At 44.8% G+C, this 27067-nt stretch overlaps 1 protein-coding gene across 1 annotated transcript in view; it reads right to left on the reverse strand.

Moving 5' to 3' along the window:
• Positions 1–27067, reverse strand: part of LOC146796441 (radial spoke head 10 homolog B-like) — a 272974-nt gene that overhangs the window by 110963 nt on the left and 134944 nt on the right. The window contains exons 12-14 of the mRNA XM_085629016.1: positions 3440–3519; positions 3202–3350; positions 72–179 (exon numbers count right to left, since the gene is read on the reverse strand). Coding sequence (XP_085485142.1) covers positions 72–179; positions 3202–3350; positions 3440–3519 — 337 coding nt within the window. The remainder of the gene's footprint in view (positions 1–71; positions 180–3201; positions 3351–3439; positions 3520–27067) is intronic.

Raw genomic sequence — 27067 nt, forward strand, 5'->3', positions numbered from 1 at the left:
CTACATGTCAATTGCAGAAAAATTGGATATGAATGATTGCGGCCTACAATGTGTCCATATTATTTACATACCTCTAAGTCTAAATTAGTGTCATTTCCATCACGTACAGCTGGATTATCTTCAGCAAAGATATCCACAATTTTTTGGGCAGTTAGATCTTTGGTAATCATCTTGAAATCCTATCACAAAGTCATAAAGAAAAAGCACTGTAAATACCACATATTTGCAACCGTACAATTTTATACAAATATCCAAAATTAATCCAATGGATGTTCATGTGACCTGACTCGCCTATAGTTGTCTGAAGAAAAGGTCACATAGGCACATGGAGATAGCAATTTGAAACAAAAGTACTACCAGCTGCAGGACATACATATTGTTTGGAGTACTCACTGCAGGCACAGTATCAAAATGGACAGGAATCTGGTAGGCATGCCACATTCTAATCTTCTCCCAATAACAGTAAGAATAATTACAGGCTGATTGCCTTACTGGACAACGAGGCAAAGGACTTTGCGAGTATCTTACTCGAAGAACTGAGCTCTTGGGCTGACCTGAAAGGCCTGATCCCAAAAAATCAAACTGGTTTTATTGCAAACTCGGGCACCATGTCTAATTTACTGGCATTATCAATACTCATCGATAAAGCACTAGTCTCATCCAAGGTGGTTTACTGTTGCTTTGTTGACTTTAAAGCTGCCTTTGACCGGGTCCCTAGAGCAGCACTTTGGGCCAAGCTAACAAAATGGGGAATCCCGGTCAAACGTTTGGAGGCAATAGTCCAACTACATACTAACACCTGGATACAAGTCAAGCTTGGCGCCGGCTCACATCTGTCTCGAAAAATCAAGACGACAAGGGGAGTCAAACAGGGATGTGTGCTAGCTCCACCCCTTTTTAACCTGTTCATCGCCGATCTCTCAGCAGTACGATATACAGACCACTAAGGATCCTGGAAGCTCAACCTGTATCCAAGACAGAGAGGAAATTTCTTCCGGGCAGGATTCTACCTATGCAAGCACGACTTGGATTACATCACCCAATAAGAAAAGGGAGAGTGGGACACATTATACAGCTATTATCTTTAAAACCTGGGCTTAAAGACTTTGCTTTAAACCTGAAAAACAGGGAAGTCTGAGCAATCTGTGCTTCATCTGCTGGAGGAGATATATGGAGAGCTGTCCTGGGATCCATTTGAATGTGTGTCTAAAAACACTGATTCCCTGAACTACTACAGCCAGTCTCCTGAACAGACGTCCAGGGACACTGAACTCTCTGATCTGCTGTGGTTTGTTTTTTGCTTTGGAGATTGTCTTCTGAGCCTGGAGCTACAAAGGAGCTGAATCAGTCTTTCAAAGAGGAGGAACAACCCCGGTGTATGAATTCAATTCTCTGACTGGGGTACTTTTGAGACCAGTCTTGCAGCCTGTCATAACCCCTGAGTCTGTGATCCTGTGGACTGATTTCACTGGTGCCAGTCCCAAAGAAGAAACCAGCAAGGGGGGTTGATAAATAAATAGGTGGTCTTATTGGTGGAAAAAGCTGTTCACTTCTTGTCACAGGAGACATATGTCAAGGAGACAAATCTACTGGTCTATAAAGGTTGAAGCAGGTTATTATCCTATATCTTAATTATTTGCCTAAGCATAAATAGTCAAGTGTGTTCACCTATAACAGTGCATCTTCCAGGTAAATCTTCTGGCCTCCCGAATGATAGCCAGCATTAGTTATAAAAACATTAGGTAGGAACTAATATCTAAATGAGGATGCCAATACTTTTTGCCCTTATGAGCTGGATTAGTATCAACCTGTAAAAATGTGGTGCAACCATTTGACAGAACTACAATAATGTTCAAGTATGTACCATTTCCAAAGCTTCCTCTGTTCTGTTGGCCTCCTCACTCCAACAAGAAACCACCTGCTACCTGCTTGGTAGCGGAATTGTATTGCTAATAAGAGTAAGTGTAGGACTAAAAGTAATGGAGTCAGCATTATGGTAACATTATTTAACTCCTAGACTGCGTCTGGCTGAATCCTATTCCTGTTCACTGGAAAAGGATTTCTTACAATTTCAATATTTATTTTATTAATTCATTAGGGTCTAAATACCATATTACCAAGAAAAGAACCCAAAGCCATACATTTATGTAGGATCAAAGAACTTGTCCATCATTGGTGGACATAATCAATGGTATTGTAATATTAGTTTTGAAAAGAATATAAACAATCATATAATTTAGGATTTTTGCATTGTGCTTAATGCAACAATGTGCCTTCTCTAAGCACAGTAGATATTGAGTATTGCTATTACACAACTTGATGGTTCTTAAGTTAATAACTTTAAAAGAAGGAAAAGGTGAATTGACATGATGATGTCAGTAGTGACTGCTTAACTCAATCAGCCTCCTTGAGAGCTCACTAAGGAGTAGACACACTACCTGGTGCGACCAGGTACAGGCTCTCAGTGACATGTATGATTGTCTTTTGTGAGTGAAATTTAGGGGGTAATCCCCAAAGGTGAACACAGAAGGCTTTCTTGTGTCTATCTGAATATTTTGTTCTGCTACTTAAAACAATAATGTTTGTCCAGAGCCCAGTGCCAAAACCAGTTGCTCTTTCCCTGGGCTAAATGCAGGGTCTGTGCTACTGGAATATATGAGAGTGTGAAAAGTGCTCACTCCTCAGAAGTCAGTATTTTAAGTTCAGACATGGTGGGGATAGTTGGAGGGTACTTAATTTGGGATTTGGCAAATGGATCTAGTCCAAAAGATGAGCTGCTGTATTTAGAAATAGAGTGGTGAAGATAAGACCACTTGACTTTTAATGGACCTAATAAACTATGGAGTTGAGAGATAACATATAGCTAAATCTGGCCTAGACCACATGATCATAAAGGAAACTCATTGTCTGTTATGCAAAGTCTTGAGACATCAAGTTATTGTTTCCTATAAAGAGACAGGGTAAATCTAACAGTGGAAGATTCAAAGGGAAAGCACAGTGCAGTAATTGTATGTGTCAAGGACATAGTGCAGTGTATTTCCACATTGATCTCACCAGTATGGAAGGTGGTAAGAAGGGAAATATTGGGACCATAATCAGGGCATATCATAGGTCAACGGTGGGTGTAGTTCACTCGTTGATGTACATTACAAATGTGTGTACAGGCATAAAGAGTCATCAAAACAAAATTTGAACTATTACTTTCAATATCCAGACGAAGTGCCTCATTGTCATTGTATATTCATACGGCGGAGAGGAGCGTTTAGTAAGATTAGAGCTGTAAATCTCCCAGCATTTATTAATGTAACCAACCAAATGGATCGTTCGTTCAAGATCAGAAAATAAAACTCCTACAAAAGAAAAAGGAAATACATTATAGTAGTTAATGTGAAGTATGCAGATAATAATGAATACTTGCAAATTCTCTTGTATAATTTACCTTTGATTTTACATGCATTCGGAATAATATTCTGGGACATGATCTTCGAGAACCCAGTAACTAGACATGTGTCGTTAACTCTAAAAGAAGAAAGAATTTATAAGTTAGAATACCCTCGCAAACTCAATGTGTGAAAAATAAAGCCTCTTTAGGTTTGTAGATGTAATGTAGACTTTACTGCTTTTCATGACATTTTTATTCAAGAGTAATTTTGTGTAATGAAAAAGCTATTTGAAAATGCTTTGAGGTGAAAGGAAAGGTGAATGGGAGGCTACTGGAAACAAATCAGGGATGTGATTGCTACAGTATCAAAAAGAAAGATGCATAACCTCATCTAATATGAAGATTGGAAAATATACTTTGAATTTGTCTTTCTTTACTCCCTAACACTAAATTTCCAACCTTAAGCTTCCCAGCCCTTAATTCTTCTATAATGCCACCATCACTTCTTGTTTGTTATATAATTTCTGTAATTAAAAGTTAATCAGTAAATATGATAACTAGCAATTATTTAAAAGGTGAAAAAGAGGGCCACCAGAAGGCCAGGTGTCAAAGCTGCTTTTCTTGCTACTGTTTCACTTCTCCAAACTGTACCGCCTCCTATGAGGGGCAGTAACTGATTGGCTGCACCTGATGAAAGATCCGGGCCCTCATAACATGGGGCAGAATTTCACCTAGAGCGATAACTCCAGGTGGGGTTTTGCCACCCGCATATAGGAGTGTACCAGTTTCTCCAGGCTTAAAATTAACGGACCCTACATGTCATGCTGTGGGGGCTTCGGGCAGGAGTACAGCCTGACCTCTGCCCACACCGCAGCAGCAAGACGGAGCAGACAACGCTCGTGACAGTAGACTAAAGATGTTGTTGTACACATCAGGTAAAGCATTATCATCTGAGCATCATGTCAATTAGAAAGTATATGCCATACGAGATTTTTCAAATTGTAAGTCTCCTTTCTGTGTTTATGTAATTACATGTTCATGTAAGATAAAGTATGTGGGTTCTACTACTAGGAAACTGAAAATTGGATGGGTAGAGCACCTAAGAGCAATACACAATAAGGACACTAAATACTTGTTAGCAGCGCATTTTTGGAAAGAACATATGGCTGATGAAATATCACATATCAGATTCAAGGGAATTGCACGCATGTGACCTCATTGTAGCGATGGAGGAAGAATACTAAGGCTTCGCAAATTTGAATTCTTTTAGATCTACAAATTATAAACTGTGACGAATGGGATCAGTACTGATGAAGAGGTATATGTTCATCTGAGATTAACTGTATCTTCGGATGTATTTCTGGCAAATCTGATTAGAGAATAATAGCTTTAACAAGTGATGAATAGGTTAATACAGTATGAGATATAATGAGAGCCTCTGATCCTTATTTTTGATTTTTTGATTAATCTTTTTAGGTTCTTATATTGGAATTTTCGGGAGGATATAGTTCATTTGGATTAGACCTTTGGATTAGTATCCATGTTTGGAGATCAAGAGGAACATTTTACGAATAGGTAGCATAGCATTCTGTGGTGGCTAGAAATCTATGGGGCCTATTATGATGGCGGGTGGATCGCCACGGCAATCCGCCCGCCATAACTCCCCGCCCGGCCGCCATTTACCCCCCTCCATGGTAGCATGGCGGTGGGTACCGCTGCAGACGGAAAGACCGTCCGCCGCTTTTCCGCCGGCAGGCAATCGTCACGATTGCCTGCCGGGCGAAAAAAGGCCCACAATATGGTGGCGTGCCTTGCCGGCACCGCCATCCATATTATGATGAGTGCGGTTGGCATGCCTTTCCATGGCGGAGATTCCGCCATGGAAAGGCATGCGGAGAATGACTTTGGGGGCCCGTTGGGGACCCTGGGGGGTGGGTGGCTGAACCCCCTTTATTGCCATACACAAGGTGCCTGTCACGTTGTGCATTGCAATGCACAACATGCACCTGCGCACAGCACCACCCGCCACAATGTTAAAGGCAAGAATGCGCCTGGCAGGGGCATTCCAATTGGCCCCACGGGACTGCTGCACCTCTGGCGGAAGGTCCCGTTTTCGGTTGTCCGCCCGCCATCATAATGGGGCCCTTAGTTCGAGGCTGGCTTAAACTTTGAGATAGAAATTAGAGAAGAGTTTGGTGGTGCTTTTACCTGGATATATTGCATCATTAATAATCTATAGGTGTTGAACCACTGTTGTGCTGTCACATGTACCTGACAGTAGCGGCTGCTACCGACCAGGGGTGGTGGGTCGGGGGTCGACGGAGGGGAGAGTAATTAAAAAATAAAAAGCACTTACCTGTTTACCGCTGACCGCCGACTCTTCTTTCTCCGTCCTCCTGGCAGGAAGTACACAGTCTCCCAGAATCCCCTGACCAATCACAACACAGCGTTGTGATTGGTCTGAGCGCTGTGGTTTGGCTCTCGGATATGTTCTGGCAGGCTGTGCGTGTTCTCCATCCAGGCGGTAATACAGCCTGGGAGGAGACAATTCAGGATTGTACATGAAGTTTTTACCGGCTCCAGACGGCCGGCCACAGCGTCATGCGCACTTTAGGTGCTGCCCCCACTCCCCCCCCCCCCCGTGACGAGGGGAGATCAGCTCCCGCCCGCCTGGCTTCAGCTGCAAGCTGAATACAGAAAAAAAATGATACTAATGAATGTTATCATTTTATTTTATGTATTCAGCTTGCTGCAGAAGCAGTGGGGCACTGCTTCTCTACCTTAGAGGAGCAGCCACTGGTAGCTGAGTTTAAATAGATATAATGTATGGTATATTTGGATTTTTAGATACCATTTAATATACAAACTGAAGTAGATTCATGTACTAAGTCTTAAACCTTGGATATTTCAGGATGGTGTTATGGATTCTGAGTGAAGAATGAACCCTTCTTCAATAGGTGTAGGTCAGGGTTCCATACTTGCTTATAGATATTTTTTAATTTAAAATGATTTTAGTTTTGGTTCATTATGACTTATATAATTAGCCACGCTTAGTGTTTCACTGAAAGTGATGCAGGATGAATTTTGAGCATCTATTTTATGTGTGGTGATTATGTTAAGTAAAATCACAGTGATGGTTGAGACCCACAGAGTGGTAACACGCCAGTTTGCATGTGATAGACTTATTTTTGTCCCTGCTTGCATATATAAATCAGCCATGTTTCTAGCTCTGTTGGCTGTGGACATACGAAACGGGGAGCGGCACTATGCCGGTTACTTCCTAAAGCTGAGAAATAGTTTTGCAAGGGATGGGCTATTTAACCTTTACATTCTAAAATCACTAGGACTTACAGAAAATACTTTTTTCTGTTCTTGTAGGATACACCTTATATATTTATTATGAATCAATTGATCAATTGGGGACACCTTTCATACTGATAATAAGGAAATCCAATTTGCAATACGCATGTTGGTAAATGTATCTCTATTGTTTAATGTATTGATTCTAAGATAAAAATTGATGTTGCTTCTTTATGTTCTCATAATACCTCTTAGTAAACGATGGAATCATGTTATGAAGTAATAATGTTAGAGGTTTAGTAGTGTACATTTTATTTGTCAATATTATTACTATGTAGTATAGTTCTCACTCCAAATAACTGACTAATATCCACCACTCAAATTACTTTCATATTTCACTATACTTATTCACCACTAATCCTTTAAGGGTTTCCAGAGTAGCGTGCTACTCGCAAAAAAAGACCTTCCACATCCCATCAGGGGTAACAAGTGCTATATAAATACAAACCTTTTTGCCCTCTTCTATCCTTCCGCTATCCTTCTGAATCCAAATAACTGACTAACCTATCCACCACTCAAATTACTTTCATATTTCACTATACTAATTCAACACTAATCCTTTATGGGTTCCGAAGTAGCGGGTTCCTTGCCGAAAAAGAGTTTCAACGCCTCGTATGGGGTAGTAAACGCTATATGAATGCAATTACAATACAATACAATACATATGTTAAAATGGGTTTTACCAGACGAGCAATGATCTTATTTAGATATTCCACCTGAGAGTGATTTTTATATATTTGAATTGAAACATTAATTTTTGGTCCTACATTGCGGTAAATGTTTTAATAGTAGTTCTTTGGTGCTTGTTTTCATTAACTATGAAGAGTGATTTTGATTTGTTATGAGGATTTTACTTATTCATGGTGGGATTTCGACCTATTGGGATGTATGTATGTTGTTAATTGATTTGTCTTTTGTATTCTTGTTTTATAGTGTATTTTGGATATGTGCATAAGACTCTAATGAAGGGATAGATATCGTGAAAGGCATGTTGGCCGTTTGAGTTTTGTACAATAAATCGGATAATTGCATTATATATTAGTTTCTTGCCCCTTCGTTTCTTTGTACAGTAAAGCCTGCCTTGACTTCCTGCAACATCCCCTGATCAGCCTTCTACTGTCCTTCATGCTGACACTTTCTGTCCACTTTAAGCAGGTGAGAAATGTCAGCCTTTTTCTAACCACAATGGAGGAAAAGTCTATGGAAAAGGACCCAGTATTACGGGGTCTGCGTAATGAGTCCCCTTTCCAGAGAGAAAACGTGAACTTGCCAGATTTTGGTGCAGGAATCCCCGCCGTAATCAGAGGTTCTGGTCCCCCGGCATCTCTGCACCAAATACCCTCACACTTGTAATACTGATGCGTCACCTCCTTGAGGTCCTCAGCATGGGGGGGGGGGGGTGATAAACATTCCTCCAAAGTGGATCTTCTGCAAACAACCAAGGGAGGATGATGGACAATACATCTGCACTTTGAACGAAGAGTAGGAAACAAATGCTTCTGGATCTGACAGGGACTCTGGGGCTGTAGTTTTCATCTGCACCAAGGCCATGCCCTGGCCGCACTTATGATGGCAGTACTTCTCTGCCTTCAGATCATCGAGGTTAGCTAACTGTAAAATCTGCTGTGCAAACTGTTAAACGTAAGGCTGCTAGTCACAGTGTCCGCTGCAACCCTGCTAGTGTCCTACCTAATGCTATGGGGTCTTTTTGTGTTTTTTGCAGATTTATAGCATGAAATCTATTCGAAGGTATTGGAGCACTTTACAAGAGCACCAGTTACGTTACACAAGGACACCTTCATTTTAGGGAGGCACGGGGAGATTAAGTGATTTGCCCAGAATCATAGGATGTTGAGCGGACGTAGAGGCTCGAACCTGGTTCCCCAGCTCCAAAGTCTGCAGCTCTGGCCATGTGACCACATCCTCACTTAATTCTAGTTGAATTGGTCATCTTTCTTTTAACATCACGGCAATGGTGACTCTTACTTCTGCAGATTGCTCGACATTTATACAAGAGGCGAATCCTGCTTAAGCTGAAAAGCAGCCTAAGGATTTGACTGTAGCTCAGGGCTTTAAGTGGTATAAAAAAAATGTGGGGAAGGGCCCTCTCAAAGGGGCGTGGTCGCTGCAATTAAGGGCATGGCTTAAAAACACGAAAGTGAAAATCTGTGTTTAGCACAGTATTCCGCCCGACTGGCATTTTGCTGCTCATGTCACTGCATCCAGATATATAATACAAGTAACGCTACACCTACAACAAGCCAGTGCAATTGGCTTTGTCAATGGTTGTTAGTTGCATAAGATGAATAGGCAACAACTATGGCTTTGTTGTATAGCATACTGAAAATGCTGAAATGATGAGCCTCCACCCAACTGGCCCTGGCTGCCATCCCACGTATCTGCAAGACCATGGCCAGAGGAAGATCCTTCTCCTACCTCGCAGCTAGACTTGGAACACCCTCCCTCTCCACCTCAGGCAATCACTGTCGCTGTCTCAATTCAGGAAGGACCTCAAGACCTGACTCTTCGACTGAACCCCAGCACCCTCAACAGACCACCAGTTCCCCCCACCCTCCCAGCGCCGTGAGACCCTTACGGGTGAGTAGTTGGGCTTTACAAGCTACCTGATTGATTTATGCTTTTGAACTTAATCCTGCCTAAACTCAGTGGCGCAGCATTAGCAGGGATCTTGGCACGAGCGGGAAGAAGAAGGGATTGTAGCGCATCACTGATAAACATCAGTATTCTGTGTACTTTCCTTTTAATAAACATAAGCACTAGGCTGAACATTCCCATAATGGGCTTGTTGGTTGATTGTTGATTTCTGAGCTCTTGCCCCGGACACTACCTCCCTGGCAAGCCTGCTACTGTTTACCCTTACTACCCTGAGAGTCAAGAGTGGAAAGTACTTGGCCCTTAGCAGGACGACCCTGTGACACCAGAGACAAACAACCTCAAGCACAATGTTCTGGTTTAGTAGACCCTATCTGCCCAGTGTCCCCCCGAATGTGATATGACACACACAGTCTCAAAGGAGTCGGACCTATCCTTGTCCTTCACTATGACAAACATCCTGATTAGTAAGGAGTGTTTTAATAGAGACCCTGGTGTAAGTTGTAGGAGAAAAGGTATCATTCTTGGTAACTTGGAAGGTCAGTTTCTAGGAAGAATGTCATCACACTTGTTAAGGAAGAATTTTCCCGTTAATCTCTTTCGTATGTGTTTATGTGTCAGAGGTGACCCTGGTGGCTGTTCAGACTAGTCTACTGCAGTATACATCCATTTTATGTAAAATCCTTGTGGAAGCTACATACAGTCTTAATGCAGGATGGGTCAACAACTTGGAGAAGTGCAAACATCAGAAAAAAGGCCAAGTGGAAAAGTTATAATGTATACCTTTGTACAAAAAATTATTATATGGGTTCAGCAATAAGCTCAAAACACTTCCACATGTCCCACTGATTACCTGTCGATGACGGATGAGTTGTCAAAATAACTGTGCAAAACACTAAACTCAAACTCCAATCAGTTATGGAAACTGTATTGTCTAAAATACTTGGGGGAGGAGATGAATATGAGACTACTTGGATGGTTGAAAGTAAAAAGGTGGGAAGCAGCACACAGTACTGATTACAGGGGATGTGAAAAAGCAGGACTAGGCAAAGATTGGGGTATTTCTTCAGAGCTTCCAACTCAATTCCATCAAAATGTAGTAAAAACTCAGGCACAAAATGTACTCAAGATTAAGAAATGGGAAAAACTAAAACTGTGCAGGATGGAGGTTTTTTGTGTTTTTCAGTACTGCTATAGTCATTGTAAAAAAGAAAAATACTGACATTTTGTTTCTCCCACTGCAGCACGATCACAAGGACCACCAGAGTATATGTAGCAAAAAAGTGACTATGCATAGAACACATAAAAAAGAAGTGCAAAAGCAGTTAGATTTGATAAACTGGGTATAGAAGAAACATCTCAGTCTTTGAAGTAAATCATGCTCCAAAAGAAAAGAATCAACCTGAAACCGCCGAGTTGATTATTTCTTCAACCCCTTAGCTGCTGAGGCTTTTCATGCCCCATTCCTTACCCCTTTTTTATCTTTGGGACACTTCACACACAAGCCTTATACCTTTTCCCACAAAAGGACAAATTTGAGTCCCTTCTTTCCCTCATCTTGGGGATTGTAAAGGTACCCAGGGTTTGTGGATCACCTCGAGGTAATAGAAAATAGACAAAATATAGCACATTCGTTTTTGGGCGAAAATAGGGAAAATATGCTGAGCTGGAATGCATGAGTTTTTTCCTATTAAAGCATCAACAAAAGGTTTGACTATTCACATATATACAATTAGTTGACCTTCTTCTATGATGCTTCTACTCTCTACTCCTTTTTTCTCCTATTATTATTTTGAGACCGAGGGTGATATCCTTCGAAACCTGGCAGTCATAATGGCTCTCTTTCATCAGTAGCTTAGCCAATTCAAGTGTGGTTGCTTCCACTGTATTGATCTTTTTACCCAGACCTTTGTTCCACCTCAGCTACAGTCCCTCATAAGGAGATATGAGGTTTCCTGTACAGGAATGACTTTGTCTCCTGTGTGGAAGAGAACTTCATTAATCTCTTATGTGTGTCCTTAAAGTCATACAGGAAGCACTACTCTCTTTCATAAATATGGGTATATATAACATCTTAACCTCCCTTTACAACAAACCATAAAATAAATAATTACTTGGTGTAATCCTAATTCTCCAGAGGAATTTTCATTATAGTTATAAGCCCTGAATTGTCCTGCCCACATGAAGAATCCAGGAGCACATTGTACACAGCATATATAAACAAATTGCAAATGCTTTTTATTTTAAGAATAGATAACTTTTCTAAGTAAAATAAATGTATTTATAAAAGGTTATATTGGCCAATTTTCAGCTACATACTTTAAAAAGAAAACTAACTTTAAATGAAATCAAAGCCTGTAGATTAGGCTAGTGACTAGAAAACTCTTTCACCAACCTTTTTCAAAGAAAGGGTGAGAGAAATTAGGGAAAATGTGGGCTAACAGACAGAAGCCTGAAAGGCAGGGAAAACTATCTTATCCTTTAAGGAATACCATACCACCAGTATTCCATCATGCCCTCTTGGTTACGGTAGAAACAGTTCTTTTGTACAGTTGTGGCTCTCCCTTAAGGCAGAGGCGCGTCACCCCACTAAATAAAATGCTGCAGAGTCGAAAAATAAAATGGCAAAAAGTTAATTTATTACTATTTTATTTTTCACCTCTTGAAAGTCAAGTGTCAGGGCAGGTTTGGTCCATTGCTGCTGACTGGCAGCAGCAGAGAGGACAGGTGGGCACTTAAGTTTAAAGTGCCCACCTCACGTTGACTACCTGTCTTGCGACCGCCAGCCAAACAAGCACTTTAAACCTCTCCAATCCGAGCTGTCTGAGACAGCTGGGTGGAGCAGGCACAGGCCCCCAGTGCCTGGGGGAACATCAAGCCAGCACAATCCAACCAATGCTGGTGCTTCTCACATGCTGTTTTACATTATCAGCAGCATGAAAGCAGTGTCTGGAGTGGTTAAGGGAATTGGCTACAACCATGTGCTCCCCTCAGGACTGAGGAACACCAAGGAGAAGAGTACAGGGGGAGGCAAGCCAGTGGTTAAGTAAGTATTTAATTTTAATATTATGGCTCAGTGACAGGCACTGCGAGAAACTCACACTGCTCGCAGCCTCAACTCTAGATCTCTCAGTCATGGTCCATTATAAACACTGTTTATAACAAGCCATAATTGAGAGCTTTGGCATTGACCATAAAGGCATTCACAATGCCTCAGTGCCTGTCTGTGGGTCAATATGTCAGATTTGTTTGCCTCACCACTTATGCCTGCCACCAGCCGCTACTGCTTTTATACTGAGATGAAAGATCAAGATGATTCCCTTTGCCCTTTCTCCGGGGAGAAGGAAGGGTTGCTTATGACTATAATAAAGACACCCCCATGGGAGAGCTAGGATTACAGGTAGGTAATTATTCTTTCTGCACTAAGGGATCTTCATTATTAGAAATACCCACTGAATAGAATAGCATGCCCATTCCTAAAAAAAAGGAGATAAAAAAGAAAAAGGGAAACAACTCACTATAGTATTAACCGTAAAGATTCCATAGACAACCTTGACCCACTTGGTAATGTGCTTGAGAATCTATGTGGGGGCAATAATGTTTGTGAAAGTATGTACGTGCCACCATGTAGCTGCCTTATACATGTATGTATTAGAAATGTTTCTTAATAGAGCCACAGTAGCACCTCTAACTCTCATTGAGTGGGCTCTGGGATACATTACACTGATTTGTTTGATGTATTATAACAAAATAAGATACCGGAAACAATCCATCTGGACACTGACTGTTTTGAAGTGACCAGTCCTGTTCTATTGGATTATATATTTAAAAAAATATGGTCAGTCTGTCTAATGTCTTTGGTCTTGTCCAAATACAATTTTTAAACCCTCTTAACAATGAGCAAATATAAATCTCTTTCGCTGAAGAAGAGGGGTTCTGGAAGAAAGCCAGTAGCAAAACTGTCTAATTAACATGGAAATCAGACACTACTTTAGGAATGAAACTCAGATGAGTCCTCACCATGACTCTGTCTTTACATCAGAGGGCCTGGATCTCACTAATCCTAGAAATGGACGTGATGGCCAGTAGAAAAGCTATCTTCCAGAACATATGTTGAAGAGTAGCCCTATAAACAAGCTCAAACAAAGGGCACATTAATTTAGACAAAGCACATTTAGTTCCCAGGGAGAAGAAGGTCTCCTTAAAAGAGGGCAAACCTTTATAAAACATCTAGACAGTCGTTAACAGGGACCTTGAAAAAAAGAGGTTTGTGAAGTTTTTTTTGTATAAGCGATAATGGATGCTAAGTGTTTCTTTATCACTTTCTCCTGCTTTCAGACTGAAGGAACAGGAAAAAGCCTTCTGCGGATCCAAGCATTCTGGACAATTTTAGCCCTATGTCCCTTCTTCCAGCATTTGCTAAGGCTCTTGAAAAACTAATTAATAAGCAATTCTCTAATCACCTTGCAACCAACAAATTGTTGCACCCAAGCCAATCGGGATTTTGCCTTAGTATAGTATGCAGACAATTTTTTTGGAAGTGTCTGAATCCATTAAATTATCTTTGGATGTGGGGGGCAGGCACTGCTGAATGTTCTTGATTCTTCTGCGGCTTTTATCAGCCTATCGCATATGCTCCTTATCAATGCTTCAAATCGCTTGGGGTCCGGGGGCTGGCCCTCAATTGGATTAAATCTTACTTTGGGAATCATAGACGATCTGTTTTGCTAGCCCCCTTCTCCTCTGGGTCGAAGCCCCTTTTGGTTGGTGTACCCCAGGGTTCTTCTTTAAATGCTACTAATCATCATATAAACCTTTATTTAGTTATAAATACAACCATAAAATCATGAGACATACATTTCATAAAACTATGACAAATAGGCATTCAATATTATGAGTGACACCATAAATTTAAAAAAGAGAGATTGAGTTGACAATTCCATGCAGTTAAAAATTCCTTGTATAGCACTGTGGGTTAATCTGGCCTAGATCGCCTTTATCTCAAAGTTGCATGTAAAAAGCATGAAACAGCAAATAAAACATCGTCAGGGGCTACAGACACATAAGAGCCGGGGGAGCGTCTGTAAAATTCAGAACTTTTAATAACGCAAGAATGAACTGCTTCCTTGGCAAACTAAAATATTCACAAAGCAGCACGAAATATAAGGTGTCCTGTGGAGACAAATTGTCGCAATCACAGAGTCCCAGAGCACCCGGACGAGACCATCCACTAGGTGAGGCCAAAAGATGGTGCAGAAAGTTAAGCCTACATCTGACCACCATAAATCTATCCCTCTTGTTAGATAGAAGGGATAGTTAAGGCTCCATGCCGTGAACAGATTGTAGTAACATATGCCGCCATACCAGGGGCATCACCAACTTTGTGTGTTCGCGTTGCAGTACAGCACGTTCAAAAAACAGATCCCTCACCCTTTTAGGCTCCGGAAGGCGCAGGGAAATATATCAGCCCTGCCCTTGCTGATAAAAGCTGCCTTAACATAGGCAATTTAGGTGATTTTGTGTGTGTGATCGAGAGACAAACAGTCAGACAGGATCAGTCTGTTCAATTGAGAGCCTTCCCCAGTCCAAATCTTAATCCAGCACAGCAAAGGCATAAGAGCAAGAAGGTTACCAATATATCTTATATCAAGCTCCTAATGAACAGAAAAGGCCGGCGTGGTTTTCGGGACCTGTAGGATATGTTTTAAGAACATATTTTCTGCAAGCTGAATCTTATCAGCCATTATGTAACCCCATACCTCGCTGTCATATAACACCTTGGAAACGCACTTGGCCTGATGAAGTTTTACTAAGGAATCTGGTAACTATGAGCCTAGCCTCTGCGTAAAACTAGCTACTGCGCCCATGGACTTGACCAGATCACATCTCTTTCCTTCAACGAGGGGTTTCCAATTCATGTTAACATCAAATAACAATCCAAGATAGCAAAACACTGGAACTTTTTTTGCCTGGGTATGACTCCCCACTTTAAAAGTTTGGAAACGAATGGACTGAGGGTCAACTACCATCACGTATGATTTTGTGAAGTTGACTGCAGGTCCATGCTGTCCATAAAAGAGAAAAAATATTCAATGATGACTGCAGACCCCCAGCGGCATGCGCCAGGAGCACCGCATCATCGGTATATAACAAGACTGGCAACAATGTCGTTCCCATCCTAGGGCAATGATATAAAGGGTGAACAGTAAAAGGTGCGAGTATGCAACCCTAATGACTCTCCTTGTAGTCCTAAAATGCTCTGTGAGATCTGCCCCTAGTGAGTAGATTTGAGAAGAGGAGTACTATTTCTGGATCCATGCCCATCACGAGGAGCAGATCCCACAGTTCCTTACAGTTGACCCTATCAAACACGGACGTGAGGTCCATAAATGCTAGGTGAAGTGATCCTGGCTGGGCAACAGTGTACTTGTTTATAATTTAAATAAAGATTAAGGTATTGGTCAGTTGTCGATTTGCCAAACCTAAAACTATATTACCTCTGAGAATATATTGTTTGCATCTGCCCACACTGTAAACCTGTTTAAAAGTATCCCCCTGAGGACTTTGACTGCTGCATCAATAAGAGAAATTGGGCAATAACACTGAGAGTTGTCCTTGTCCCTCTTCTTGAAAATCGGGACAATTACAGCAGTGGATCATGAAAGCGGGGCACCCTCCCTCACTGCAGTATTTAAAACCAATCTCAAAACTATAATTGGTTCCCAGACCTCAAAATTGTCCTAAAACAAGCCACGAGGAAAAGCGTTGAGTCCTGGGCCTTGTACGGGTTAGCACTTGAATGACCTGGGAAACTTCCTCTAGGGAAAACACAGCATTGGCTCTCCCCATAGCTAAACCCCCCAGAAGCTGCATACCATCAGCAAGACCAAGATTATACATGCCTTTGAAGTGGTCCACCCATTGCTGCTCTAAGATATGGTGGCATAGACGGGCCCTGACAGTTCCGCAAAACAAGGCCTATTTATCACCCTTCAAAAGAGTGCCCTATCTCTCGTATAGCTAGCTTGAGGTAGATCCTCCCAAGCAGACTTGCATAGAGTGGGTTTGCGACTAGTTAAGGCCTTCTTGTAATCCTTTAGACAGAGAGGAACATACTCCCTGTCTGTGGGGACCTGCTGAAAGAAGATGAGGGGACTTAGAACAGTCACAGTCAAACCATTTTGGCTCATCTGAACTAGGTTTTGTCACTGGAACCAAAAGCAGAGCCAGCACCCTCTGGGCAATACATGCAAATGCATTTAAGATCGCCCCCTGAGGATCTCAGACCCAAGCAGGTAGATATCTCCTGCCAACATTCTGTAAATAGTGACAGGTTGAATACCTCTGGGTCTACATGCAACCATCTCAACCATCTACCCTAATTAGAAAGGGTGGGCCCCACCGTGTGTCGCCACCAATGGCCTTATCCCACCCCTTACTCTAACAATGGCTAGTGACCGAGGGTTATGGTAACTGAAAGGGCTATGGATTATATTAACGTTGGAGATAAACAAAAAGAAGGGGGCGTAGACAAAGATAAAATATATTATAGATGCACAGCCCCTCCCTTTGAACGTGGGAAGAATGTAAGGCTTGACTGAGTTTAGCAACTTCTCTAAAGCAAAAAACAGGTTGTAGGTGTCCAGGACTAAGTTTAACTACATGCCTTTTGGTGTATAAGACACGTGGAACCCCTCTCTTATCAAACATTTGGGCTGGATGTTAACTGAAGCTAAGGGACAAACGCAGAGATGGCAATTAAAGTCAACTAGTAATACAAGCTTATACCGGACAACAGCATGCCCCACCAAGGAATTAATAGCGGAGCATAAACTGGGGAAGTTGGAGGCCCCATTAGGCCATGATTTTGCATTGTAATAATTAATAAGTACGATAGGTGTGGTGCCAGAGATGTGTAGCTTCAGGGCCTGAAAAAGGTGTGCATCCCACTTGAGGTCTTTAATGTGACAACATAACTCCATTGCCACGAAAATGACCGGCCCCCTCCACCCTTCCCTGACACTGACGTTACTGAAGGGGAAACCTAGGTTTTATATCTTTCTAGGGAGAAAGAATTAGTCACTTCCAGGGTTCCTGCAGACAGATGACATGATATGTCCTGACAAAATGCACCCAGTTACTGTCACTAAATTTAGCTGAAAGACCCGTGCTTCCATGGTAACAGCCTCAATTCCTTCCCATTACAAGATGACATTTTTAAGGTGGGTTATAGACAAAGCTGATAACAGGGGTGTCTCCAGAACTAGTCAATCACAAGACTCGCGGTTATTTAAAGACTCAAATCTGTTACCTATGGTCAGGGGCACCAACGGACCTTGTGTGGGGCAACCACAATGAGCCGACTCACCCGGTACTGGGATCCATGAAGACTGACACACAATCTCCAGTTTATATAAGAAGCCCAGTGGAAGAGCCACGATGTTGGTCGACATAAGTGATTTATATGAGCCTAGAGTGGTCAAGATACGTGCGGCAATGGTGGGTTTATTCAAATTAACCACCACGCAGTCCCTTGCCCATCTCTTAACATCCGGGCCCAGCCAGCCTACCCTTCTAACCATGATGATTGAATCATAAATCTCCATACCTATATTTGAATGAGACTTAAGCCAAGGTACCACCTTGTTCTTTAGCTCCCCATAGATTTCTGGAGTAGGGTTGTTATGTGGAGAGACATTCCCTAGGACTACTACATACGGGGGTGCTTCCAGGGGCAAATTGATCACCACCCATGGCATACCCCGTCTGTACACCCACATTAACTAAAACACTCTTCTGCTTAGGGGCGACCTCCTGTCTCCTGATTTTACACCTGGGGCTAACAGTGGGACTTGGCTGTATGTTACTTTCCTGAGAATCACCATCCATGGTGCTCCCCCTTAATGTCAGGGAGTGAGCCACTTGGGCCACATCCTGGATGGCCCCCGATGGGCATGCTACAGGCATGATGAACGGATCAAGCGATGTGGTGAGAGCCTCTGCGAAGCTAAGGGCATAAGGCATAGCTGAGGGAGAGTCCTCCCTTGATAAGGATAACCTTCTCTCACCCAGCTCGATCTCTTTTGATACCACACACACTGCCATAGGCAAAAAACCCTTAATGGTAGTAACTCAAGGTACTCCCTGTGGGGACCTTGAAGTAGAGCAACCGCCTCTCTTTTCCACATTTTCTTTACAATGACAGTGCAGAAATAAAGAGTAATCACAACAAGCTAAAAAGAGTCCACTAGGTAAGGCGTAATTGCTGCTCTCTTCCCAGCTGGGTCCAGGTAGATATGAAGCTGTTCAAAAGTAACTAGGCCTGGCGAAGAATGACCAGCTTTCAAAACAATAGCCCTAAGCCAAAGAGCCACAATTCCTCCTGGCATCACAGAACACTGAAGACCATGCAAGGAACAGCCACATGTATCAGTAGAAAGTGGGGCAGGGTCAGTCACAGGTATCCCCCAAGGCCACAAGGGCAGGGATACAACCCGATAAGGAAAGCCAGGAAGGGGGACGTCAAATATACTAATGCAGAGTCCCAATCAGTAGGACAGATGAACAAATGTTTGTGCAATGCCTCGAATGCTGAACAAGAGAACAGAAGGAGCGTCCACTTGAGTCCGCCAGATCAACAGAATGACTTACCAGCCTTCTGCAGTCAGTCAACCAGACTGTGATCAGGGGGGCCCCACATCCTTGCGACACAGACAAATTAGAGTCTAGCAGCGATTAAAATCAGGACCACAGTTTTAAAACTCAAGCCCCCGGCAGAGCTCTCCACCAGCAATATACTGCACAGGAAGGCTTTCTCACAATGGACCATGGAGATTTAATGCTTCACTCACTGACCGACCCCACAAAACAAAACAGAGAAGAGGGTTGCCAAACAAGGCCCCCGAAAACTATGGGGTGCTTCAGAAAGCTCTTACGAGTCAAGCAGATGCCCCCACGCAGGGTCAAGAAGGGTGGCACTGCTCTGCCTCTTCCTGGCGCTGATAGGTGCCGGACGGGCCTGCCCTTGGCCTAGACATTGCCCAGGGGGGTCCCTCACTTATCCCCCGCCGCAGGAGATAATGAGGGGATTAATAGTGCTAGTAGTGCGGGAAATGCAGGGCAGCCCCTCCTCCTGAGGCTGAAGTCGCTTGGGACTACGTGTCCCCCACCACCTCCACTGGCCGCAACTATCAGCAACAGCAAGCAATCTCTGGGTCACACGCAATGGGAGATAATGAGGCTCTTAATAGCGCTGGTGGCACAGGAAATGCAGGGCAGTCCATCCTCCTGAGGCTTGAGTCTCCTGGGACTACGGGTCCCCCACCACCTCTACTGGCGGCAATTGGCGGCAACAGCAAGCAATCTCCGGGTCTCCTACTCTATTTAATATGTTTTTGGCCCGCTAGCTTCTTTGAAGGAATCACATGGCTTTAGGATAGTGTAATATGCTGATGACACTTAGCTTTTCCTCTTTTTTCAGAAGGTGGAGGATGCTGGATCTGGTCCTCTTAAATCATGTTTGTCTGCCGTCCTTGAATGGCTGCGTGCGAGCCACTTAATGTGTAAAATTAAAAAGACGGAGGTCCTTCTATTTGGGACTTTTCCAGCTGCCTGATGGCTAAACTGTTTGCCTGATGGGGCTCCACCTCCTCGCTCTCCCTTGGTGATGGTTAAAAACTATGGGGTCAAATTCGACAATTGCCTGTTTTTCCACACGCAGGTATCCACTGTGGTTGGAAATTGTTTTGGTCTGCTTCACTCTTTAAGAACATTTCTCCTGCTTCTTCAGTTACCTTCTAAGAAGATGGTAGGACATGCACTCATTACATCCAGATTGGACTATGCCAATGTGCTGTATTTTGGCCTCCATGAATTCTTGATTAAGAGACTTCAGATTGTCCAGAATGCTGTAGCCCGGCCCATTCTGACTGTCCATTACCGTACACCTATGTCCTCTTACTTGAGATCTCTTCACTGGCTCCATGTTAAGAGGAGAATTCTTTTCAAGTCACTTGTTTTAGCCCATAGGACTTTTTCTGTCAGGCCCTCAGCACTTGATATATAGACTATTACACTACTCAAGCCTCTTTTTCTGAGGTTCCTCGAGTGCGACAGGCAAGAAGGGGGGGTTGCTCCTTCTCATACTTGGCCGCTCATACTTGGAATCAGCATCCCCTCGAACTTCGTTTTATTGCATCTGAATCTGTGTTTAGAAAAAACTTGAAACCTGATAATTTGCTATGGAGTGATTGTAGCTTTAGGACTATTAGTTTTTAGCACTGGAATACTCTTAGGAGCAGGTGTGCTCTCTAATTCGTTCATTCCTTTATAAACCCCAGACCTCACCAAATGGGGAAGGTATGGGAGTAGTACCACTGCCTCCTGACATCTGATTGGATCAAAATTCACTTGTAGACACCGGGGGTCTTAATATATAAAGTGCACACAGGGACACACCACATGTGTGTGTCCACTTTCTGTACCCCCAGGGCACTTTAGAAATACAGAAGGAGATGCAGGCGATTGCCAGCACTATCCTAAATGGAAGTTCCCTTATTTTTATGAGGTGTGGCTCCATACAAATAATAGACACCCTTTGCTTCTGCACTGTTAGAAGGCACACTATCTATGACCCAGAAAATATGGTGCATTGTCAGTGTGCCCCAGGTAGGCGACTTCTGAAAGAGGGTAAGCAGTAAGCAGGTTCCCTGGTTTCACAGACAATAAAAAGAGCATTCACAAGTATTCCTGTTTGGTAGAACTAGGATGCATAACTTGGCCATTTTTTGTAGTCTGCTGTTTCAAATAAGTAGAAATCTGGAAAGCCCCACTCACAATAGATATTGTGCAGAACTTAGTCTTTTAGTACCCAATCATAATTCTCCTGTATTCTTCTGCTGAGAGAAATAGCTTCTGCACTCTGAATGGCAGGCAGATGAAGTGCTGTGATGTGCAGGTTCCTCACACTCAGCCACTTCCAAATTGTTTGGGCTTCTAGAGGCAGAGCTGTGGATCTTGTGCATCTCAGCTTGTTGATTGAATGCATAGTTGTTTTATTGTCATTTTGAACATGCAGAGAAGAGGCAGTGATACTCTGTAGAAAAGACTTGAGGCCTAGATGGACTCCCGTCGGGTCTAGAAGCGTGATGTAACAACCCTTTTTTTGCTGGCCATACCCCTTGAACCTAACACCTATCTATTTGGGCTGCCCAAAACAAGTCATTGTCATGATTGTCTGAGACAGCGTCTCCTGCTAGAAATTGACACACATGAGGTTTGTTCAATGGCACCACCATGGAAAGGAGTCAATTGCAGCTTGTGTGAGGGTTAACATACCCTCCCATCCACCTGAGAGCTGCCTCCACTGGTCATTCAGGCACTGCTGCAATGGCCTCGTCCTCAGGTAGGCATTTGGAACAAGAAAGTTGGGGAACACAATTGAGCCCAGTAGGGAAGAAATCTGATGGGCTGTTTAAGTTTTAGAAGTTTCTGACACTTAAGATATATAGAACATCATGTCTCCTCCTAGGATACACTTTTACTGATAAAGTGTCTATGATCGCTCTTAGGGAATGGATGTGCTGCACCGGAGTCGCTATATACTTGGAGTGATTGACTGTGAGTCCTAGCCGTTGAAGTACTGAAAGTGCCACTTTGTAATGATGCTGGACTTCTTGGGTGTTGCTGTTTTTATGAACCAGTCATCCAGGTAGGGATAGAAGATTTACATTTTTCTGAAATGCACTTTGAAAATGTTTGTGGTGCTGACTAGAGGCCGTAAGGTAGAACTTTGTAGGGGTAACAGGCATCTGTCTACCAGAAACCTTAGAAATGTGTGATGGTTCTTGTTAGAAATGGGGTCTCTAGTTTGCAGATGTATGCACCCTGTCCAAGTAGGGACCACCGCTCTAGTCAGGGTAAATCAGATACACACCCTAGAATAACCTGTGCTCACCCTCTGGTAGCTTGGCACCCAGCAGTAAGGCTTAACTTAAGAGGCAACATGTAAAGGATTTGTGTAACACCTATTACAGTAAAACAATCAAAACACCACACAAAAAGAATCCACAACTAGGGCTTAATTTAATGAACTACACAAGATCAAAATTATAAAAATTCAATAAGCAGAACAAGAGTTATACATTTTTTTTTTTTTTAAACCTTTATTTATTTCAATCTGGAACACAGCTATTCAGCCGACATCCCGGAGGTTCGGCAGCCAATTAAGCAACACATGAAAGCGTCCGTAGCTCTAGTACAGGAAAGAGACAAAGGTTCAGTTTTTTAGACAACCTACAATAAATAACACTAGCAAGGCAGTATACACAATAAGCTTGTGCCAGTTCCCGATGGGGGCGTGGCCCCATTCCCAAAATCAGGAGAAAGCCACCGGACGGGTGGATGAGGGAAAAGCAGAGGCGCTAACATTCTAGCATATTTGCATCATGAAAATCCCAAGTTGGAAGTGAGGCTAGGGGGAAAGTTGCTCCTCTAACGGTTCAGTGGCCGGGGGCAGACATATATCACCCCTATACTGGTTCCATCGTCCCCATATCTTATGCCATTTCTTAGGCCGCCCCCGGGCACTATACACCGTTTTCTCCCTAAACATGCTCCAGTCCATATTGTCCATCCATGCATCCAGAGCGGGAGGTCTCTGAGAGTCCCACAGTCGCGCAATATCACGCTTCGCCACCATATTTCCTAGGGTCACCCATTGAGTCTGCGCCGCGTCATAATCAGTAGGACCCCAGACATTCAAAAGACAGCGCCGTGCCTCTGGCAGCAGTGCAATACCCGTGACCTCCTGCATCACTACATGAATTTGCTTCCAGAACTCCGCGATCACACCACATTCCCATATGATATGTAGAAAGGTGCCCACCATCCCACAGCCCCTCTTCCATAAACCATCCTCGGAGAAACCCATATGAATCAATCGGGGCCCAGTGACGTAGACTCTATGAAGTATCTTAAGCTGGACCAGCCTTAGTCATGCGGGGATCGCGACCTCCTTAGGAGAGGAGATGGCGTACTGCCAGTCCTCATCATCCAGTTCAAGGCCGTCCCCAGTCCACTGATCACGCACCCCTAGGAGGAGGTCGGTCCGGACATTAACGAGCTTCTTATAAATTAAGGAGATTGTACTCTCCGGCATATGGCCATCCAGGATCCGATCCTCCAAGGGAGAGGACTCAGGCACCTTCTCCCCTTCGACGAGGACGGACCGAAGAGCATGGCGTACCTGCGCATACCGGAAATATTCCGTACCCTCCAGAGCGTACTCCGTCCGTAGCTCGTCAAACGATTTAACTCGCCCCTTAGCCAGCAGGTCCCCCACCCTGGATATGCCAATCAGATCCCATTTCTCGAATCCCTTCGTGTGCCAAAGTTTCCCCAACATATCGGAATCAAACAGCGAAGTGGCGAGGGTGAGCCTATCCTTCCAACCCAGCGAGTTCATAACCGCCTTCCACACGTGCACCGCCACCTTGGTTGGCCCCGTGAGGGACCCATCCGTTGACCTGGAGTAGAGTGCTCTAAAGTAATTACCCCCACGCAGCAACCACCGGTCCATAGCGAAGCCGGGGCTCAGCGCCGGACCGTAGACTCCGTGATTGATCGCACTCAACTGAGAGGCCCAATAATATCTTCTGATGTCAGGAAGCGCGATACCCCCATCGTACCACGGAAGAGTCAGCTTTGCTATCGCTATACGCGGACGGCCATCCCACAGCAACGAGCGCTGGAGGCTCTCAACTTCCCGAAAATAGCTGGCCGGGACCAGCTCCAGGGTATTCTGCAGGGCATAGAGAAACCGGGGAAGAGACATCATTTTGAACAGCGCAGCACGGCCAAGGAGGGAAAGCGGCAGCCGCCGCCAGCCCGCCACATCCCGCCGCAGGCGTGTCAACGGAGGGAGCAGGTTTCTCTCATATCGAACAGTTGGATCGGGACGTCTCCACTCAGGGCATACAGATACGACTTCCCCCAGTTAATGGTGAGACCCGAGTTCCTACCAAAAGAAGTCAAAATGTCACAGACAACTATGAGAGACTTCCTGGGTGAAGTGAGGTATAGCAGAATGTCGTCGGCATAAAGGGAAATGTGGTCCTCATGATCTGGTGACCATCGAATCCCCCTTACATCTGGGTGCCATCGTATCCAGGCCGCCAGCGGTTCAAGAGCGAGAGCAAACAACAACGGCGACAGGGGACAGCCCTGCCTGGTGCCCCTCCCCAGCTGGAACGGACGGGACGCCCTACCATTGACCGCGACTTTAGCCAGGGGTCCTTCATACAGTAGTCTCACCCAGCCAACAAAGCCAGGTCCAAAGCCGAATTTTGCAAGTGCGGCCCACAGATATGCCCACTCCACCGTGTCGAAAGCCATCGTGGCATCAAGTGCTGCCACAATGGTCGGCTCCCGCAGCGTCCCCGTCCTTGCGAGCACGCCGTGGATGCGCCTAAGGTTCAACGCAGTGTTACGGTGCGGGATGAAACCAGATTGGTCCGGGTGGATCAGGTCCCCGATCACCCTGATCAAACGGTTGGCCAGGACTTTAGCGAGGATTTTCGGCTCGGCATTAAGTAGCGAGATCGGCCTATATGAGCTGCACTTATTCCTGGGCTTGCCATCTTTATGTATGACCACAATTGTCGCCAGGCGTTGGTCGAATGGAAGGCATCCCGTCTCCCGCGCCTCCACAAACATAGCTCGTAGATGTGGAGCGATCTTGTCCGGCCGGAGTTTATAGAACTCAATTGGCAGGCCATTCGGGCCCGAAGCCTTGCCCGGGCGCAGTGAGCGGATAGCACCCGCGACTTCGTCAGCTGTGATGTCGCCATCTAGATCTTCCCTGTCTATGTCAGAGAGGCAAGGCAAAGCAAGATCGCGCAGAAGTTCACACGAGTCCTCCACCGGCCTGTCCGACACAGAGGTATAGACCGTGCGGAAATAATCTGCGAAGCACTGGACTATGCCATCCGGCTCAGTGACAGTAACGCCACCCTCTGTCACTAGGTCCGGCACCACACGATTGACCCGCTCCTTTTTATCCAGCCACGCTATTAATTTCCCGGCCTTGTCCCCGACGTCGTACAGTCGCCCCTGCTTCTCCCTACTCAGAGCTTTGGCTGCATCCGTCACCAGGGCCTTGTACTCCGACTGCTTAAGGCTCAATTTATGCAGCGCTGCTGCCGTGACCTCCTCCTCCAAAACCAACTCTAGAGCCGCCATCTCCGCCTCGATCTGAGCGACCTCCGCATCCCGCCGACGTTTAGCTGCCGCTATCAAGGAGAGGGCCTCTCCTCTCAGCACAGTTTTAAACGCTTCCCACAAAGACACCGCAGACGTGAGCCGAGATTTTCCTGGAAATAGCGATCGACTGCCTTCAGCACCGCACTACGAGTCTTAGGGTCACGGAGATACCAGGGGTTAATCGGAGCCACCCTGCCCCCCACTCCTCTACCAACATCCATACAGATCCACACCGGCGAATGGTCAGAAATACCCCTAGCCATGTGCCTAGCCTCGGACACAAAGGAGGCGTGTGCGGCCAAGGTAAGCACATAGTCAATTCTAGAGAGACTGCCATGCGCCCCGGAGTGGAAAGTGTACTGCCGCTGTGTGGGATGCAACAGTCTCCAACAATCAACCAGACCAAGGGTATCTACAAAATCTGGAAGCCATTTCTGCGCCCCCCCAGAACTTCTTGGCGGGTGTCTGTCAAGCAATCCGGAGCCAACCGCATTAAAGTCACCACCAACATTCCCTCTGGGAGATCCAACAGAGCCCTCCCCAGGTCCGCAAATGTGGAGGGCTGCAGCGCAGGAGGGACATAAACCGACACCAGGACCAGCGTCCTGCCCTCCCACCTCCCCGCCACAGCCGCAAATCGTCCCCTATCATCAACAGTGGTGGAGTCAACCACAAATGGCAGCGAGGACCTGACAAGTATTCCAGCCCCTCTAGAGCCCGAGGAAAACCCAGAGTGTGCGACAAATTTGTAGCCCTTCCTGTTGAGTGCGTAGCACGTGTTACCTATCAAGTGTGTCTCTTGCAATAAGACTATATCAGGGGAGCATCGCTTCAGAAATTGCAGGACAATCCCTCGCTTAATACGATCCCCCAAGCCATTAACATTCCAACTGAGTATCTTTAAGCCCCTACCCCCCATCCCGACATGTAAGGAGACCTCCACCCTCCCCGTAGAACCGCACTCGAGCTACAGAAGTTTGCATCACTACGCCTTGCAGAACAAAAAACAACAACAACCACTTCAACAACCCCAATCCACCCCCCACCCTGCACCCCTGCGTAAGCTCCAAAAGCCCCCCCCCAACTTGCAGTGTGCCTGTCGCCCCATTCAAAGACTAATCTACAAAAAGAACCCCAGAGGAGGAAAAAGCTCCCTTCCTACCCCCGCCACCCCCCGGACTACCACCCTCCCGGAGGAACCGACGACTGTGAGTCACCGTCCTGAACAAAATCAGAGTGATCTAGCACCCAAGTCCTCGCTCATTGTTCATCACGGCCACCTTCTGCTCCACCGTCATGTTCCCCGCTAGTCCGTCGTTGGGGCAATGTGTCCAGCCAGTCTCCGACCATGTCAGGTGATTCAAACAAGAAAGTCCGCTCTTCATACACCACACGCAACCTGGCCGGGAAGAGCATGGCGTACTTCAGTCCCATCTCTCTTAGCCTTCTCTT

This window comes from Triturus cristatus, chromosome 10 (assembly GCF_964204655.1).
Source record: "Triturus cristatus chromosome 10, aTriCri1.1, whole genome shotgun sequence".
In the NCBI taxonomy this organism is placed as follows: Eukaryota; Metazoa; Chordata; class Amphibia; order Caudata; family Salamandridae; genus Triturus; species Triturus cristatus.